Here is an 18,659-nt window from a genome sequence, read left to right as displayed (position 1 = left end):
CCGGAATACCATGGGGCTACCAGAGAGTAGGGACCCCAAGACTCCGCAAGACCTAATGTTTGCAGGCATTTCCCGTAAAAAGGTCCGAGCATTCCCAGTGGTCCCAGCTATAAAAGAGCTAGTAAAAAGGGAGTGGGAGAAACAGGGGCAGAGAACCTTCCTCCCCTTAACGTCAAAGCGTAAATATCCTTTTGACGACGAGGAATTGACGGCTTGGTCGAGAGCCCCCAAGGTGGATGCGGCCGTGGCCTCTACCTCTCGTAGATCCTCCCTGCCGGTAGAGGATTCAGGAACGTTGGCTGACTCATTGGATCGGAAGACCGATACACTCCTTAAACGATCCTGGGAAGCATGTGCGGCAGCTTTTAAGCCCGCAATAGCAGCCACGTGCACGGCAAGGTCAATGTTGGTGAGGCTGAATGACCTAGAGGACAATATTAAGAATGGAGTGGCCAGGAGTAAACTCCTGTCCTCTATGCCCCTCATTAAAGGAGCAGCTGCCTTCCTCTCCGATTCCTCAGCGGACTCTCTCCGTTTATCCGCTAGAGCAGCAGGACTAACCAATGCAGGCCGGCGGGCCTTATGGTTGAAGGGGTGGAAAGGAGACACGTAAACAAAAACTAAACTGTGTGCTATACCCTGCCAGGGTAAGTACTTATTTGGTACGGAACTGGACGAGATCTTAACAAAAGCGGGGGAGAGAAAGAAAGGTTTTCCTAACCCGTATATTCCCTTTAATAGGAGGGCCTACAGAAAACCGCTGTTTGCCAAAAAGAAAGACTTTAAACCCCAGGATCGCTGGGGAAATAAGGACCCCAAACAACGGGGCAATCTATTTGGAAAACGTCCCTTCAGAGGAGACAGGTTCCGCTAATACCAGTACACCGGTAGGTGGCAGACTACTGAAATTCAGCCACCAATGGGGGAAGGTAACATCAAACCCATGGGCCATTGATATCGTCTCATCGGGCCTAAAACTAGAATTCGTTCGGCATCCACCGAACCTCTTCCTATTGACTTCCATGAAATCCCAGATACAGCAGGAAGCACTAGAGATGGAGATTGCAGTACTGCTAACTAAACAGGTCCTGATAGAGGTCCCAGGGGACGAAAGAGGAATGGGCTTTTATTCTCCATTTTTAATCCCAAAACCAGATGGCTCTTTCAGGACTATAATAAATTTTAAAGAAGCTTAATACCTTCTTGAGACTGAGGCCATTTAAGATGGAGTCAATAAATTCTGCAATAAAACTTTTGTTTCCCAGGTGTTATATGGCAGTGTTGGACCTAAAGGATGCCTATTACCATCTCCCCATATTCCGAGAGCACCAGAAGTTCCTGCGGGTAGCGGTCTGGTTCAAGGGTCGGATTCAGCATTTCCAGTTTGCGGCAATGCCATTCGGGCTATCCATGGCTCCTCGGGTATTTACCAAATTGATGCTGGAGGTGATGTCGTATGTAAGACTGACACCCTAGTGATCCCTAACTTGGACGACCTACTCGTAGTGGGGAATTCTGTTTCTCAGTGCGAAACAAGAATGGCTAAGATTATCTCATCCTTACAAACACTGGGCTGGCTAATTAACTGGGAGAAGTCCAGGCTAGAACCGGTGACCTGTCAGAGGTTCCTAGGCCTGCAAGTAGATTCCGTAAGCCAAAAATGCTTTCTACCAGACGCTAAAGCGGTGGCTATAATCAATAAGATACAAAATACTATAGGAAGACCCGTAATATCATTGAGACAGGGTATGTCCTTGTTGGGATCCCTGATATCGTGCATCCCAGCGGTGCAATTGGCTCAGTTCCACTCCAGAAAGCTACAATGGGCTATTCTGCAGGAAATAGACTGCAGGGACGGTTGGAAGGGAAGATGTCCCTATCGCTGGAAGTGGTTAATTCCCTAAAGTGGTGGTTGAATCCTACCAATTTGTCAAAAGGAGTGCAATGCTGGGTAACTCCCTACAAGGTGCTCACCACGGATGCTAGCCCCTTAGGTTGGGGGGCCCACCTGGAGGAGCACATGATGCAAGGCCGGTGGCGTAAACATGAAATAGAAACCTCCTCTAATGTAAAGGAGCTAAAAGCAATTTACTATGCGATGTCTCAATTTCTCCCGCAGTTAAGAGGAACCCACGTGAGGGTCCAGACAGACAATACCACCGCAGTGGCCTATATAAACCGACAAGGAGGTACGCGATCGGGACCGTTGATGTCTATCGCGGAAAAGATCCTGGAGGTAGCCGAGGTACATCTTCACTCCTTGTCGGCGCTCCACATAAGAGGAGTGGACAACTCTCAAGCAGACTATCTCAGTCGCCAGGTCCTATATCAGGGAGAGTGGGTCCTCAGCAGGCACGTCTTCGAGACGATAGCGTCAGAATGGGGCAGACCAGAGATAGACCTGTTCGCGACCAGAGCCAACAGATGCGTAAGAAGGTTTGATTCGCTCTACAGGTCAGACAACCCAGACATTCTAGATGCCCTCCAAGCACCCTGGACATTCCAGCTAGCCTATGCCTTCCCTCCAATGGTTCTCCTGCCAACAGTAGTCAGGAAAATAAGACAAGAGAGGGCGAGGGTCATCTTGATAGCCCCGTTTTGGCCCAAAAGGCCGTGGTTTTCATGGCTGAGAGCCATGTCAATAACCGACCTATGGATCCTGCCGCTGCACCAGGATCTTCTCTCGCAGGGACCCTGCTACCATCCACAGGTCAAAGCACTACACCTAGCGGCCTGGAATTTGAAAGGAAACTATTAAAGCAGAAAGGCTTTTCGAAAAACCTGATTAATACCCTGCTACAAAGTAAAAAAGAATCTACAACAAGGATATACGCCAAGGTGTGGAGGAAATTCCTGACCTTTCACCCAGCAGGGCTAGCCGGTGAACCACCCATTACGGCCATCTTAGAGTTTCTTCAAAGAGGCCGAGAATTGGGCCTCTCAGTAAATACTCTTAAAGTCCATATATCAGCCTTAGGAGCCCTATTTAACTATAACTTTTCTTTTTTTTTTTTTTTTTTGCGCATATAAATGTTTGTCTTCAGTGTTTGTAATTACTATTATGGGATAGATAGGTCTATATATACCTATTGTGATCAGATTGGGATAAAGTGGTGATCGGCCCTGCACTACACCAATACAAAAAAAATGTATTGGTCCTGCTTGAAATATACCCCAGTTTTAGGTGTGGTGTGTTATACCTTGTACTGTCTGTTTTATTGTCTCGTGCTCCATGGTAATTGTGTCTCTATATGGCCATCCTTGGACGATTGGTTCCACACTTATATATTCTTTTTGCTCGAGATATATCCCAATTTGAGGTTTTGTATGCTATTCCCTTCACTCTTCGTTCTGTGCTTTATTGGAATTATATCGTATATTCTATTTCTTAATCTTGTATTCAGACCAATGTCCCCCTCCTTTTTTTTTTTTTTTGGGTAATGTTTAAATCGTTTTTTTTTTTTTTTTTTTTTACGCACGTCTTTGGCCTCTCACACATCCGTAGTTGGCGGTCAGCTGAAATCCGCTAAACGGGGAAAAAACTGATCCGTTGCCGTTCAGCGAAGATCGGATGACAGCGGACTACGGATCCGTGGAAGGAGTTAAGTGCCGTGAATTAAAGTGACTGCGGTCCTTTTAAAGTATCGCCGCGATATCGCAGGATTGCAAGAGTAGCTCCATGAACGAGTGCGGACCTTGATTGCCGCGGGCATCTTTGAGATCGGGCAATTTCGCGGTGACTGGTGGCAAGGAAAGATCGGGTAATATCGCGGTGAGTGGTGGCGAGGAGAGATCGGGCAATCAGGCGGTGAGGAGAGAGAGATTCTTCCGCAGCCAGATTGGATTTAGGGTTAAGTATGTAGCAAGAGGCAAAAATGCGGATCCGGCTCCCAAAAAAAAGTTGCATTGTCAGTCCGGTGATGTCAGCGGACGCCAGAATTTTGGTGGGTCCGCAGAAATACGGATGCAGCGGACGACCATCGGTCAAAATCCGCCGCTAATGCAAGTCAATGAGGGAAAAAAATGGATCCGCCAAGAAATGCAGATCCGTTTTTTTTGCAAAACGGCGGATTTTGACTGATGGTGACAAACTGTGTGAAACAGGCCTTTTGATTACAGTACAAGTAATTATTGAAGTAGACCACGCATGCAGATATTTCACTTTATTCATTCTTGTTATTTGGCCTGGTTTGGTGGGCTGAAGCCTCATTTTGTGCTTTAGTCATTTGTGTAAATTTCTCATTTCAGTGTTCAGAATTGTCCTATTTATTCCACTAAAAATGTATTCCTATGCTATATAAACGGGGATCACCATGAATATGAACTTTTCTGCTTTTCACACATCATTGGCATTGCAGCGCAGAGAGATGGGCTCGGGGCCGCGATACATTTCAAATGACCGTGCGCCTGAAAACTCGCATTCAGTTGAATAGAAGCGCTGTCGTTGGTGGCCGCCGTGCCACATCATTACAGGAACTCGTGGGCCGCATGAAATATCCTGAGGGGCTGCATGTGGCCTGCGTCTTTGAGACCCCTGGTGGCATTCTTTGCTGATACTCCCATGGTATGCATGTGCCTCCATATTAATGGTGTCTGCAGTTACAGATGAGACTCCTGTGATAACATTAGATGCTTGTTTCTAGATGCTAGTGGACGTGTGTACATGGATGTTCTCGGTTTAGAAATTCCCTGTATCTGGCAACCATGTAATGGCCTCAATGACAAACTGCTGATTCTTGGCTCCATTCACCGCTCATTGCCTGCACTAGTCTTTTTGCTGAACTCCAACCTGAAAAAAGGTTAAACCTTAAATTTGGTTTATCAACTGGCAAGTTTACCATGCAAAATATTAACATTGGAACACAATCTAGGAATAACTGTTATGAATGCCCCACTGTGCGTCTTGTTAATCCTGGCTGAGCTTTATTGGCAACAGCTTTGCATGTAAATCCAGGGATGACATGATGGCGATCTGTTCCTTCCTAGCGCTCCCCTCCACCCTTGGGTGAAATAAGACTCTTGCTGCTTCACTACATGACAGGGACAGTTGGCTCCGTGTCCTTTTTAGAAACATGTGCTGCCTGTACACGGTGGAGAGTAATTGCATCTTTGGACTGTCCTGCTTTTTTTGGTGCTTAAGGGCAGCTTCTTGGATGAGACTTGCAGATTTTATGCTTCCGTGGTTTATGTATGCCCATGATCTAAGTATAAAAGTTGCACTCGAGCAATGTACATAAGGTTTCAGTCACTGACCGTAAAAGCAGTGAAGCTGTCTGGGATTAAAAGTGGAATCGTAGTTTCAAGTACTTTTTTTTTTTTTTTTTTTTTTTCTTTTTTTTTTCTTCTCCGTCTCTCCTCATGGTTATGTATGCAAAGTTTGAAAGTGCGGTTCTCATCTCAAAAACAACTTGACAACTCTATTTAGAAACTTTCTTATCTTCGGTAATATAAAGCTCTTCCTAATCCTATCCAGCCTCCTCTAAAGGATTGGTCTGTTCATGTTTGGGCCATATAGGCAGGGGATGCAAAAAACCTTTGCAGTTAGGGCTGTTAGGGTTTGAGTTAGAATCGAGGGGGTTCCACTGTTTAATCACATCAGGGGGTCTCCAAACGCGACATGGCGCCGCCATTGATTCAAGATTTTGCATTCAAAAAGTCAAACAATGCTCCCTCCTTCTGAGCCCTGCCATGCACCCAAACACTGGCTTACCCCCTACATATGGGGTATCGGCGTACTCTGGAGGAATTGCACAACAAGTTTTGTGATCCATTTTCTACTGATGGACATGCTGCGGATTTTTCCACTATGCGATTCCGCAGCTGAAAAATCCGCAGCATTGGCACAGCAGCTGCGGAGTCCCATAGGATTGCATGGGGATGCGTTTTGTTAGCGTTTTTGAGCGTTTCTGCTGCAGAAAAAAAAGTGGCAAACGCTTAAACGCAACATGGGCACCTTGCCTTACATTAATATGAAACAGTGTAAATGATGTCTCAAAGGGAACCTGTCACCAGTTTTTGAGTCTATGAATAAATGCCACCACCTTTGACTGCTTCTGTGCTGCATTCCACAAACGTGTCTGTCAGCTCCTGACTCCCCCTGTATACCCCAAAAATACCAGTTTGACATGCTCCCGCACTGTATGCAAATAAGAGTGGTCCGGTCCGATGGGCATTTTTGCTGCAGCGTACGTCCCTCCTCTCTGCTGCTAATTGCGTCCTCCTGCTTTGATTGATGTGATTAGAATGTGTAAAAAATAAAAAAATATAAAAATATTTTTCCAATAAATCCATTTATGTAAATAAAAAAAGTACACATTTGGTATTGCCGCTTCCGTAATGACCCGCTGTGTAAAAACTGTCCCACTATTTAACCCCTTCAGTGAACACTGTAAAAAAAAAAAAACAATGCTTTATCATACCGCCGAACAAAAACTGCAATAAAACGCAATCAAAAAGACGGATGTAAATAAAAATGGTACCGCTGAAAACGTCATCGTCTCCGGCAAAAAAACAAGCCGCCACACAGCGGCGTCATCAGCAGAGAAATGAAATAATAACAAAAAAAAAGCAATAGCTCTCAGGATGTGGTGATGCAAAAACTATTTTTTTTTTTTTGTCTTTTAGTGTGTGACAGCTGCCAAACATAAAAACCCACTCTAAAAACTCCCCTTTATCACCCCCTTAGTTAGGGAAAAATAATTAAGTAGAATGTCTATTTTCCGGTTGGAGTTAGAATTGGGGGGGGGGTTTCCACTGTTTAGGCACATCAGCGGCTCTCCAAACGTGACATGGCATCTGATCTCAGAGAGGTCAGGCGCCTGCGCACTGCAGTACTTTACTCTGCCCTCAACAGAGCAGAGAAAGTGCGCCAGATTCACGACGGGAATCAAAGAGGACGTCATCACTATAAGATAAAGGCGCCGGATCGGACCGCGACACCCTCCGGACCGCCCCTGGGTGAGTATAATATAGCTCATTTTTCTTCTCTTTCAAGTTACATCAGGGGCTTATCTACAGCATTACAGAGAGAAAACGCTGGTCGACTTTTAATCCTTATAACTTCCTAACAAAAGAAGTGATATGACCCTCTAATTTCGGCATATTTGTTTGTTTTTTTTAACATAAGCAAGTCATATAGAAGAAATTTTACTACTATCATGAAGTACAATATGTCATGAGAAAACAGTGTCAGAATCAGCGGGATCTGTTGAAGCGTTTCAGAGTTATGACCTCATAAAGGGACAGTGGTCAGAATTGTAAAAATTTCAACAATGCTAATGAGTGAGGAAACATTAGCAACAAAAAAGCATGTAAAAAAAAAAGCATCCAATGCACCTATTTTACACTGCATTTTTCCTGCCAAGAGATACATAAATGGTATAGAAATACTTAACGTGTGCCCTTACCCTAACATGGAAAGTTGTGCTGGCAAGTTAGGCTAGTTTCACACTAGTGTATGGCAGAGCTGTTGAGGGATTAGGGCCGTCCAACTTTTCATAACCGTCCAAGGTAAAGCAGACAGCTGCGGGCTTATATTATCAGGATGGGAAGGTTCCTGGTTATTGGGCCCTTCACAGCCTAAAAATGCAGCCCCAGAATTGGCACATCACATGAGATTGGCCCAGCTCTTCCCGATTTGCCTTGGTGTGGTGTCAATCAACGTAATGGTTTATGGGGTTGAAGTCATCTTTGTATTGTCAGCTGGCATCAAGCCCAAGGATTATTAATGGAGAGGCCTCTATACATAAGTTAACCCTTTCACGACCTTGGACATACTTACTGATCTTAGTACTTAACGACTTGTGGCAAGCCCCTCAGACCATGAGCAGAGCACAGTCTCTGGGTCTTGTCATTGCAGCACTGACAGTTATAATCCATCGCAATGTTGGTGCATTGCAATGGATTAGAACTGTGATCAGGCTGCGGAAAGTGAAAGTTCCATAGTGGGCCTATGTGTAAAAAAAAAAAAAAAAAAAAAACCCACTGGGGGGAAAACCATGCCTCAGCTGCATGATTAGACAGCCTGAATACATGTGGGGATTGCCTAACAAACAGGCATTCCTCACATGTATTCAGCCTGTCCAGCAGCCACAAATCATACAGCTGCGTCGACAGACTAAATCTCTGAGCACGCCATAATACTCGGAGATCACCCAAGCATGCTCAGGACAACCCGAGCAACGAGTATACTCGCTCATCACTACTGCCTTATCGATTTTACCACATGTGGAATGGCATTAAAAAAAAAAAAAAAAAAATCCTGAATTTTCACGACTGTTATAAACTTCTGTACCTGGGGGTTCAAGATTTTCGCCACACGTGTCGAAAAATTCCCTGAGGGGTCTAGTTCCAAAATGGGGTCATTTGTGGTGGTTTTTCCCACTGTTTAGGCACATCAAGAGCTCTCCAAGCACAAGATTACACCAGCACACCATTCCATCAAAATCGGCATTCCAGAGAGTCACGGCTTCCTTTCTGAGCACTGCCATGTGCCCAGACAGTAGTTTTCCACCACATATGGGGTATCGCTGTACTCAGGAGATATTACACAATAAATTTTGGGGTCTATTCTTTTCCTGTAGCCCTTAGGGGGTGGTAAGGTGAATTGGGTCTAAAGTGAAATTTTGGATTTTTTTTCTGTCGTGCAGACCCCTCAGTCACTTACCGTATATACTCGAGTATAAGCCGACCCCCCCCCCCCCCCCCTAACTTTGCCACAAAAAACTGGGAAAACTTATTGACTTGTGTATAAGCCGAGGGTGCACAGTGAGTGGCCCCAGTTATCGTGCACAGTGAGTGGCCCCAGTTATGATGCAGTGTGTGGCCCCATCATGCTGCTGCTGCCGCCGCTGCTTCCCTTACAAAAAAAAAAACAAAAACCTGTATGCTCACCTCAGTCGCTGCCCCCTGCTCATCAGCGTTGCACTCTGCAGTGACTGTGCAGGCAGAGGGCTCTGTCCTGAATGTCACTGCAGAGGACGCAAGACAGCAGAGCGCAGGGACAGGTGAATATGCCTCCCAACCCCCCCTTCATACTCACCGGGTCCTGGCGCTTGTCTCTGCAGCTCCTCTGCTTGTTCCATGTTGTCGGCGCTGCTCTCTTCCTGGTTCAGCGGTCACGTGGCACCCGCTCATTAAATATGCGCATATTTAATGAGCGGGTACCGTTTGACAGCTGAAGCAGGAAGAGAGAAGCGCCGACAACATGTAACAAGCAGGGGAGCTGCAGAGAAGGGTGAGTATGATCTGACACCCCCCCCCCCCCCCCGGTATATGACTCGTGTATAAGCCGAGAGGGGGGACTTTCAGCCCCAAAAAATGGGCTGAAAATCTCGGCTTATACACGAGTATATACAGTAATTTACAAAACTTTTTTTTTTTTTTGAGAAATTGCTGGTCAACGGTTAAGTTTAACTTTTCATTTCCTTTCCTAACAGAAAATGTTTTAATTGTTCTGATGGAAAGTAGACATGTCGGAAAAGTTATTTATTAACCATTTTGACAATTTTTATGCCCTTAAATCAGAGTTAAGTTTGAAAATTACAAACGGTGACCTATTTCAAGTGTTTATTTCTGTTAATGTTGATGATTATGGCTTACAGCCAATGAAAACACAAAAGTCATTATCTCAGTAAATTAGAATAATTAACAAAAACACCTGCAAAATGCTTCCTAAGCGTTTAAAAAGGTCCCTTAGTCTGTTTCAGTAGGCCCCACAATCATGGGGAAGACTGCTGACTTGATAGATGTCCAGAAGGCAGTCATTGACACACTCCACAAGGAGGGTAAGCCACAAAAGGTCATTGCTAAATAATCTGGCTGTTCAGAGTGCTGTATCCAAGCATATTAATGGGAAGTTGAGTGGAAGGAAAAAGTGTGGTAGAACAAAGTGCACAAACTGGGATAACCGCAGCCTTGAAAGGATTGTTAAAAGGCCATTCAAATATTTGGGTGTGATTCACAAGGCGTGGACTGCTGCTGGAGTCATTGCTTCAAGAGCCACCACACAGATGTAGCCACTCATGACAAATAGACAACACCAGAAGCGTCTTACCTGGGCCAAGGAGAAAAAGAACTGGACTGTTGCTCAGTGGTCCAAGGTGTTTTCAGATGAAAGTAAAGGTAGCATTTCATTTGGAAATCAAGATCCCAGAGTCTGGAGGAAGAGTGGAGAGGCCACAATCCAAGTTGCTTGAGGTCTAGTGGGAAGTTTCCACAATCGGTGATGGCTTGTGGAGCCATGTCATCTGCTGGTGTAGGTCCACTGTGGTTTTTTAACAAGACCAAAGTCAGCGCATCCGTCTACCAGTAAATTTTAGAGCACTTCATGCTTCCCTCTGCCGACATGCTTTTTGAAGATGGGTTTCCATAACACCTCAGCAGTGCCACAGGCTGATTGCCTTGCTGCCATACTGCATTGATGCAGTAATTGATGCAAAAGGAGCCCCGACCAAGTATTGAGTGCATTTACTGAACATTAAGGATGAGCGAATAGCTTTGGATAACCCCTTATCCGAATAGCTATAGCGCTTCCCGAATAGCTGCTATTGATAACCATGATTTTGTTTTTATAAGTATTTTTTAAAAGTTCTACCTTTGTGCTGGCTACTATCGCAAACGTTTTATGGCTTAATGACATTCTAAGAGATTGAACATGCATTCTGGTGTTGCAGAAAAGCAGTTAATTCTGTATTATGTGTTCGCCTCAAAGAGGTGAGACATCAGAAATGAACACCGCTGCGTATGATCATAGGATGAAACGTTTAATTGTAACAGTTTGCTCTTCCATTAATTTTAGATAACCCAACTCCTTCTACTTTTGCCTGTATTTTCAGCACTGGGACGTCTTTACAAACGTTACAGAAGTGTTCATCTTGGTGCCAGCTCTTCTAGGCCTTAAAGGGAATCTGGAAATGACTCTGGCATCGCGCCTCTCAACTGCGGTGAGTATTCTGTAGCTTCCTGAAAGTATTATGTAAAAATAGCCCAGGCAGTTTCATCTGGCATAGTATCTAAAAACTTAAACACATGTTTAATCAGAGGTTTGACTATATAATGCTGGAGCTTGGAAGTATTTGTACCTTTTCCTTCTGACATTTAACGGGTATATCTGGGACTTTATGGAAAAACAAAAAAAATGCCTAAACACTAAAAGGCAGAGAAGTTACTACCTACCTGCCTTTTTTTCTTTTTTGCAATGTGCAGTTCTTCCCCGGATCACAGCGGTGACCACTCCTGCCAGGAATTCGGCTGATGTCACGACGACAAAGCAGCGGCTCGTTTTCCACCCTGCTTGGTGGATGTGGAGTGATGTCTCATGTCATTTTGATTGACAGCTCCTCCAGTTAGCCAGCGGGATTCCAGCTGTCAATTAGAATGACACCTGAAGTCACACTGTCGACAGAGCAGAGCGGAAAAGAAGCCGCTTCTCTGCCAACGTGACATCAGCAGAGGCAGTTGAATCACTGGCAGGAGCTGTCACTGCTCTTTTCCGGTGAAGACCAACACTGTGAACAGGCAGATGGGTAGCAACTATCTGCCGGTTAGTGCTTAGACACATTTTTTGTTTTTCATAAAGTCCCGGTTAATTTGTGGGACCGATGCATTGCCATTGACCTTGAAATGGAAATATTCATTAATTTTTTTTTTTTCTTCTTCTTTTGGGTATCTGTTAACACTTTCCATACCTAGAAAGGATCCTACATCGTTGCAATGTGGCATCTCAGTTGCCAAGGCTACTAATGGCCATGTTTCATCCATGTCACAGCTACACCTGTGATTCGGAGATTTGTCTTCAAAATGAGATAAGAACGGCCACTGTTGAAATTGAAACAGAGATCACAAGACGCTCACTTAGTAACTGATGTTTTATCTCTTTCATAAATCAATAGTACACATGCAAATAAAGAAACTTTGTAATATCTTGTCGAAGCAATGTGTATCTCTCTCATCCACAACTAATCATTCGTTTTCCAAATTCTCACTATCCAGGTATAATCTGTAGTCAGTAAAGACAGCTTACATTTCTGCAATAGGATAATGGCAGTTGGTGCTCATAAAATTGTGTAGACTGGAGGAGATATGGGGGTAGGAGGAGCTAGAGGCAGAGCTCCTCCCATCCTTCTACATAGAATCTCATCAGTACTAATGGCCATCTCCTGTTTCAATAGTGTAACAATCTCTCTTCACTGAATACAAATTTGACCCCTAAATTAAGAGTTTTGAAAATGAATTATTGGTCCAGGAGAAATAAGAAGCAGGTTTCACTGATAAGATATAGTACAAAATTTCTTATTTTCATGTGTTGTTCATTTTTTTAAAATAAAAACTGTTACACTTCTATGGTTGTTTCCAAAAATGAGTTTCAAACAGTTCCAGCAGAGTGTAAAAAAAAAAAATAAAAAAATAAAAAGATAAAGCAGTAGGTATATTATATTTTTTTTTAATACCCAACTTGTCAGTTTCTCTTGAGTATGCTGTGTTTTAGGCATATTTCACACGTCTGTGTCAGTACGTGTTGAAACTGTCCCCACTCGTAACAGACAAGTCTACTGGTCTTCGCACCTGGTCATTGTGTTTTCACAGACCATGTGTCCATGTGCAAAACATGTTGAAATGTCCATTTTCTTCCAGCAGCATGGTCTGCAATACAGGGACCTTTATGGCTATTGACCCCTTCTCAGAATATTACCACCAGCCCCCAGATGTTGTCTTTCCCTCAGCTGGTTTGGAAAATTAAGGGGGACCCCTGGCCATCTTTTTTTTTTTTTTTTTTTTTTTTGCATCATTTAATATGCGCTATACAGACGGCCGGTGCTGACTACAAGTCTCGCTGATCATAGAAAGACCAGGCAACAATGATGAGCGTTGCATCTGGCACCTGGGAACAGCTCTATACTGCTTCTCCTAGGCGCCGGTAAGTATTGCACTGTTGCGACACACTGATGCCACGTGTATGTTACACACAGACACTGATGGCACCGGTTCTGATTTTTTTTTTTTTCCAGTACTGGAAATATCAGGACTTGTGAAGGAGGCCTTATGTGCAGATTTTCCCCATAGACTTCAATTAGGCGGGGTGTCCATGACCTGGAACTAACAGCGCTTTAGACACAGTGCGTCCAAAGCGATGCCTTCTATTGAACATGGGTAAATCCGCATGTGTTCACTGAGACATGTGAATTTACCGTGTCCAATAAATTTTTATTGATGTCATTTCTCTCGTGGAGACTAGTGTCTCCGCAAGAGAAATTGACATGCTACGGTCTGGAAAGACTCACCGCATGTCAGTCTCCGCAGGTGATCCGCATTAGTCTTTGGATGCATAGTGGGCATGGGATTTCTTGAAATCCCTTCCACTATGCTGTAACATCTGGACACAAAAATGCAATGATAAAAGCACAAGTAACCCACTTTGCTAAATAGGTGCAGAAAATGTGTAATAGTAAAACCTCAAGTCATTGTGGGAACGTAGCATAGTTTTTCTGTTTATTCTAGATGCACGTAAAAAAACAAAACAAAACCTGCTGCCTAAGTTTTCTCCTAGCATCGCACGTTTCTGCTCATGTGTGAGTTCTGCTTCCAGTACAGCCTTTGTGTTCTTGCTCACTTACCACTGCCCTCCTTCTGGACTCTTCCTGCGGTACATTTCTTCCCTCAGCTCCACTATTTATGGTAATAATAATCTTTTTATAATAATCTTTATTTTTATATAGCGCTAACATATTCTGCAGCGCTTTACAGTTTGCACACATTTTCATCCCTGTCCCCGATGGGGCTCACAATCTTAATTCCCTATCAGTATTGTCTTTGGAATGTGTGAGGAAACCCACGCAAACACTGGAAGAACATACAAACTTCATGCAGATGTTGTCCTTGGTGGGATTCGAACCCAGGACCCGCGCTAACCACTGAGCCACCATGCTGCCCGGTAGACTGTCCATCTATATACTGAACCATCCTGCATTACACTGCTTCCCTAAGGTCATCTATATACCCCTGCAGTATATTGCAGGTCTCTGCCCCTGTATATACAGCCTACCCCTGCAGTATATTGCTCTCCAGCCCTTATAATCCAGATTTCTCCTGCATTGCATCATGTCTCTCAGCCCCACTACAGTTGTGACCAAAAGTATTGACACCCCTGCAATTTTGTCAGATAATACTCAGTTTCTTCCTGAAAATGATTGCAAACACACATTCTTTGGTATTATTATCTTCATTTAATTTGTCTTAAATGAAAAAAACACAAAAAGAATTGTCCTAAAGCCAAATTGGATATAATTCCACACCAAACATAAAAAAGGTGGACAAAAGTATTGGCACTGTTCGAAAAATCATGTGATGCTTCTCTAGTTTGTGTAATTAACAGCACCTGTAACTTACCTGTGGCACCTAACAGGTGTTGGCAATAACTAAATCACACTTGCAGCCAGTTGACATGGATTAAAGTTGACTCAACCTCTGTCCTGTGTCCTTGTGTGTACCACATTGAGCATGGAGAAAAGAAAGAAGACCAAAGAACTGTCTGAGGACTTGAGAAACCAAATTGTGAGGAAGCATGAGCAATCTCAAGGCTACAAGTCCATCTCCAAAGACCTGAATGTTCCTGTGTCTACCATGCGCAGTGTCATCAAGAAGTTTAAAGCCCATGGCACTGTGGCTAACCTCCCTAGATGTGGACGGAAAAGAAAAATTGACAAGAGATTTCAACGCAAGATTGTGCGGATGTTGGATAAAGAACCTCGACTAACATCCAAACAAGTTCAAGCTGCCCTGCAGTCCGAGGGTACAACAGTGTCAACCTGTACTATCCGTCGGTGTCTGAATGAAAAGGTACCGTATGGTAGGAGACCCAGGAAGACCCCACTTCTTACCCCGAGACATAAAAAAGCCAGGCTGGAGTTTGCCAAAACTTACCTGAAAAAGCCTAAAACGTTTTGGAAGAATGTTCTCTGGTCAGATGAGAGAAAAGTAGAGCTTTTTGGGCAAAGGCATCAACATAGAGTTTACAGGAGAAAAAAAACACGGTCCCTACAATCAAACATGGCGGAGGTTCCCTGATGTTTTGGGGTTGCTTTGCTGCCTCTGGCACTGGACTGCTTGACCGTGTGCATGGCCTTATGAAGTCAGAAGACTACCAACAAATTTTGCAGCATAATGTAGGACCCAGTGTGAGAAAGATGGGTCTTCCAGCAGGACAATGACCCAAAACACACTTCAAAAAGCACTAGAAAATGGTGTGAGAGAAAGCACTGGAGACTTCTAAAGTGGCCAGCAATGAGTCCAGACCTGAATCCCATAGAACACCTGTGGAGAGATCTAAAAATGGCAGTTTGGAGAAGGCACCCTTCTAATATCAGGGACCTGGAGCAGTTTGCCAAAGAAGACTGGTCTAAAATTCCAGCAGAGCAGTGTAAGAAACTCATTGATAGTTACCAGAAGCGGTTGGTCGCAGTTATTTTGGCTAAAGGTTGTGCAACCAAGTATTAGGCTGAGGGTGCCAATACTTTTGTCTGGCCCATTTTTGGAGTTTTGTGTGAAATGATCAATGTTTTGCTTTTTGCTTCATTCTCTCGTGTTTTTTCATTTAAGACAAATTAAATGAAGATAATAATACCAAAGAATTTGTGATTGCAATCATTTTCAGGAAGAAACTGAGTATTATCTGACAGAATTGCAGGGGTGTCAATACTTTTGGCCACAACTGTATATATAGCCTAATGCAGTATATCACTCCTCATTCCCCTCTATGTATAGCCTCCTTCTGCATTATAGCACTCCTATCGTGCCCCTCTACACACAGCTCCATCCTGCAGCACATTGCTTACTTTCAGCCCCTAGATAAATGGCTTCACCTTGCAGCCCATTTCTCATCTTCATGTGAGGAGCGCGATCCCTGCTTCCTCACTTATTCTGCACAGAATTTTTGATGGGTAAAAAAAAAAAAATTGAGCCCCAAGTACAGAAGTGGATGTAGGGATTGTGTCCCTCAATCATTTAGAAGTGATTGTTTTTTGTTTTTTTTTTATTTTTTTTTTTTTCGCAACCCAAACTGAGGTAGAGTGGGATTTTGTATGTATAATCCAATCTCTTCTGCATCACTGAGTGTGCGGGCATGGAATCTGTGATCACGTATACTCGATCTTAGAACTTCAGTGGTAATGTTGCATATACTGGGCAGCACAGGTCGGCTGAAGACCTTTCGAACATGACCAGCATGTGTAACATTATACAGAAGATTAATACAAGCATATTACACGCATGCCTATATTGCTTACAGAAAAATATAAAAATGTTGGGCAACCCCTTTAAGCCATTATAGCTCGAGCTGTGCTGTGACTACGGTGATGATTCTGGTCTCCTTTTGAAACTGAAAACAATCACTGTTGTACCTGTGATGCAGACTGAAATATGTCCTATTACGTGCTTCATCAGGCACCTTTACGGATGGTGGGACCTCATAGATCATAATATACATTGTCAGGACACAGTAACATGGCATGTGCTGCACCTTTACTGATGGTGGGACCTCATAGACCATAGTATACATTATCAGGAGACAGTAACATGGCATGTGCTGCACCTTTACTGATGGTGGGACCTCATAGACCATAGTATACATTATCAGGACACAGTAACATGGCATGTGCTGCACCTTTACTGATGGTGGGACCTCATAGGTCGTAGTATACATTATCAGGAGACGGTAACATGGTATGTGCTGCACCTTTACTGATGGTGGGACCTCATAGACCATAGTATACATTATCAGGAGACGGTAACATGGTATGTGCTGCACCTTTACTGATGGTGGGACCTCATAGGTCGTAGTATACATTATCAGGAGACGGTAACATGGTATGTGCTGCACCTTTACTGATGGTGGGACCTCATAGACCATAGTATACATTATCAGGAGACGGTAACATGGTATGTGCTGCACCTTTACTGATGGTGGGACCTCATAGACCATAGTATACATTATCAGGAGACGGTAACATGGTATGTGCTGCACCTTTACTGATGGTGGGACCTCATAGGTCGTAGTATACATTATCAGGACACAGTAACATGGCATGTGCTGCACCTTTACTGATGGTGGGACCTCATAGACCATAGTATACATTATCAGGAGACGGTAACATGGTATGTGCTGCACCTTTACTGATGGTGGGACCTCATAGACCATAGTATACATTATCAGGAGACGGTAACATGGCATGTGCTGCACCTTTACTGATGGTGGGATCTGATAGACCATAGTATACATTATCAGGAGACGGTAACATGGTATGTGCTGCACCTTTACTGATGGTGGGACCTCATAGACCATAGTATACATTATCAGGAGACGGTAACATGGTATGTGCTGCACCTTTACTGATGGTGGGACCTCGTAGATCGTAGTATACATTGTCGGGAGACAGTAACATGGTATGTGCTGCACCTTTACTGATGGTGGGACCTCGTAGATCGTAGTATACATTGTCGGGAGACAGTAACATGGTATGTTCTGTACTTGTAAAGGTACTGTCACACTTAGCGATGTACCAGCGATCCCGACCAGCGATATGACGCTGGTTTTGTAATCATAACACAACCTCACTTCTTAGCTTTGACCTCCAGGAGACTGAGGGTTTTGTTTCAAAGGTTAATTGGACATTTCCAGCTGTTCAGTAATGGTGACTCCCATGACATGGTGTTCACATTGAAGAAATACTCAAACTACAATGTAATGTTTAATGCTTGGCAGGAGCGTTGATGTGTGAGAAGGGTACAAATAGTGACCAGGTCACACTGTCCCTTAAGAGGTCAATATAACCTGGGGGCTTTTTAGAAAGTCAAATAATTACAGCACAGCGTGGTAAATGTCATAATCCTGGATAACCTGCTATTAATCTTAATGAAGAGCTTCAGTCCACAAAACTAATGATCTGGGGCTTTGCCAAATATGTTCTCAATCCACCAGCCAGCCTTTCCTGCACATGGTCCTTATTTACCTATGGTATTCTTGCCGCCTTATTTTATCCCAGCAAGCGTTTTATATTTTATCATAATGCCTTAGGCTCTGCGAGCTGTGGATGCGTTTAGTTGCTGAAAGACCAAGCTTTAGTGTTGTGTAAGTCTTGTGTGAAGGGCTCGCTTATGATGGAAAATATAGGACTATACTTGGATGACATCTGAGTGCAGTCTGATTTTCCACAGCGTCGCACAATGGAGAAGATGAAGACATTTCGGACCCCATCTTCTCCTCAGTGTGCTCTGATCCCACTATGTTGACACTCTAATCAGTGTAATTTGCATAATACGATACACTTTATTGATCCCGAGGTGAAATTATGGGATCAGCCCGATTTCTGAGAGAATTCCTCCCCCCCCCATTCAAGTAGCCATGGCATAGCACAGCACATTCACACAGGACAGTAATTGTGCAGTGGAGAATCACAATATTCTTGGGTCATGACAGTAACATGTAAATACAGTAGTTTGCAGCACAAAGTATCTGCTCTTTAAAAATTGCTCTGCATTCCCTTATTCTCTAGTTGTATGCCATCCACTGTGACCTTCTCTATTAGGATATACAGTGGGTATGGAAAGTATTCAGACCCCTTTAAATTTTTCACTTTGCTTTGTTTCATTGCAGCCATTTGAGAAAA

The 18,659-nt window shown here is 43.7% G+C and overlaps 1 protein-coding gene across 2 annotated transcripts in view; it reads left to right on the top strand.

The window, feature by feature from the left end:
- Positions 1-18,659, top strand: part of SLC41A1 (solute carrier family 41 member 1) — a 56,580-nt gene that overhangs the window by 10,614 nt on the left and 27,307 nt on the right. For both annotated transcript variants that reach the window (XM_073587232.1, XM_073587231.1), the window contains exon 3: positions 10,836-10,943. In XM_073587232.1, coding sequence (XP_073443333.1) covers positions 10,836-10,943 — 108 coding nt within the window. The remainder of the gene's footprint in view (positions 1-10,835; positions 10,944-18,659) is intronic.

Source organism: Dendrobates tinctorius, unplaced genomic scaffold (genome assembly GCF_039654945.1).
Source record: "Dendrobates tinctorius isolate UK_male_01 unplaced genomic scaffold, ASM3965494v1 ptg000098l, whole genome shotgun sequence".
In the NCBI taxonomy this organism is placed as follows: Eukaryota; Metazoa; Chordata; class Amphibia; order Anura; family Dendrobatidae; genus Dendrobates; species Dendrobates tinctorius.
The sequence above is the reverse complement of the archived record's forward strand: the minus strand, read 5'-3'. Positions and strand labels throughout refer to the sequence as shown.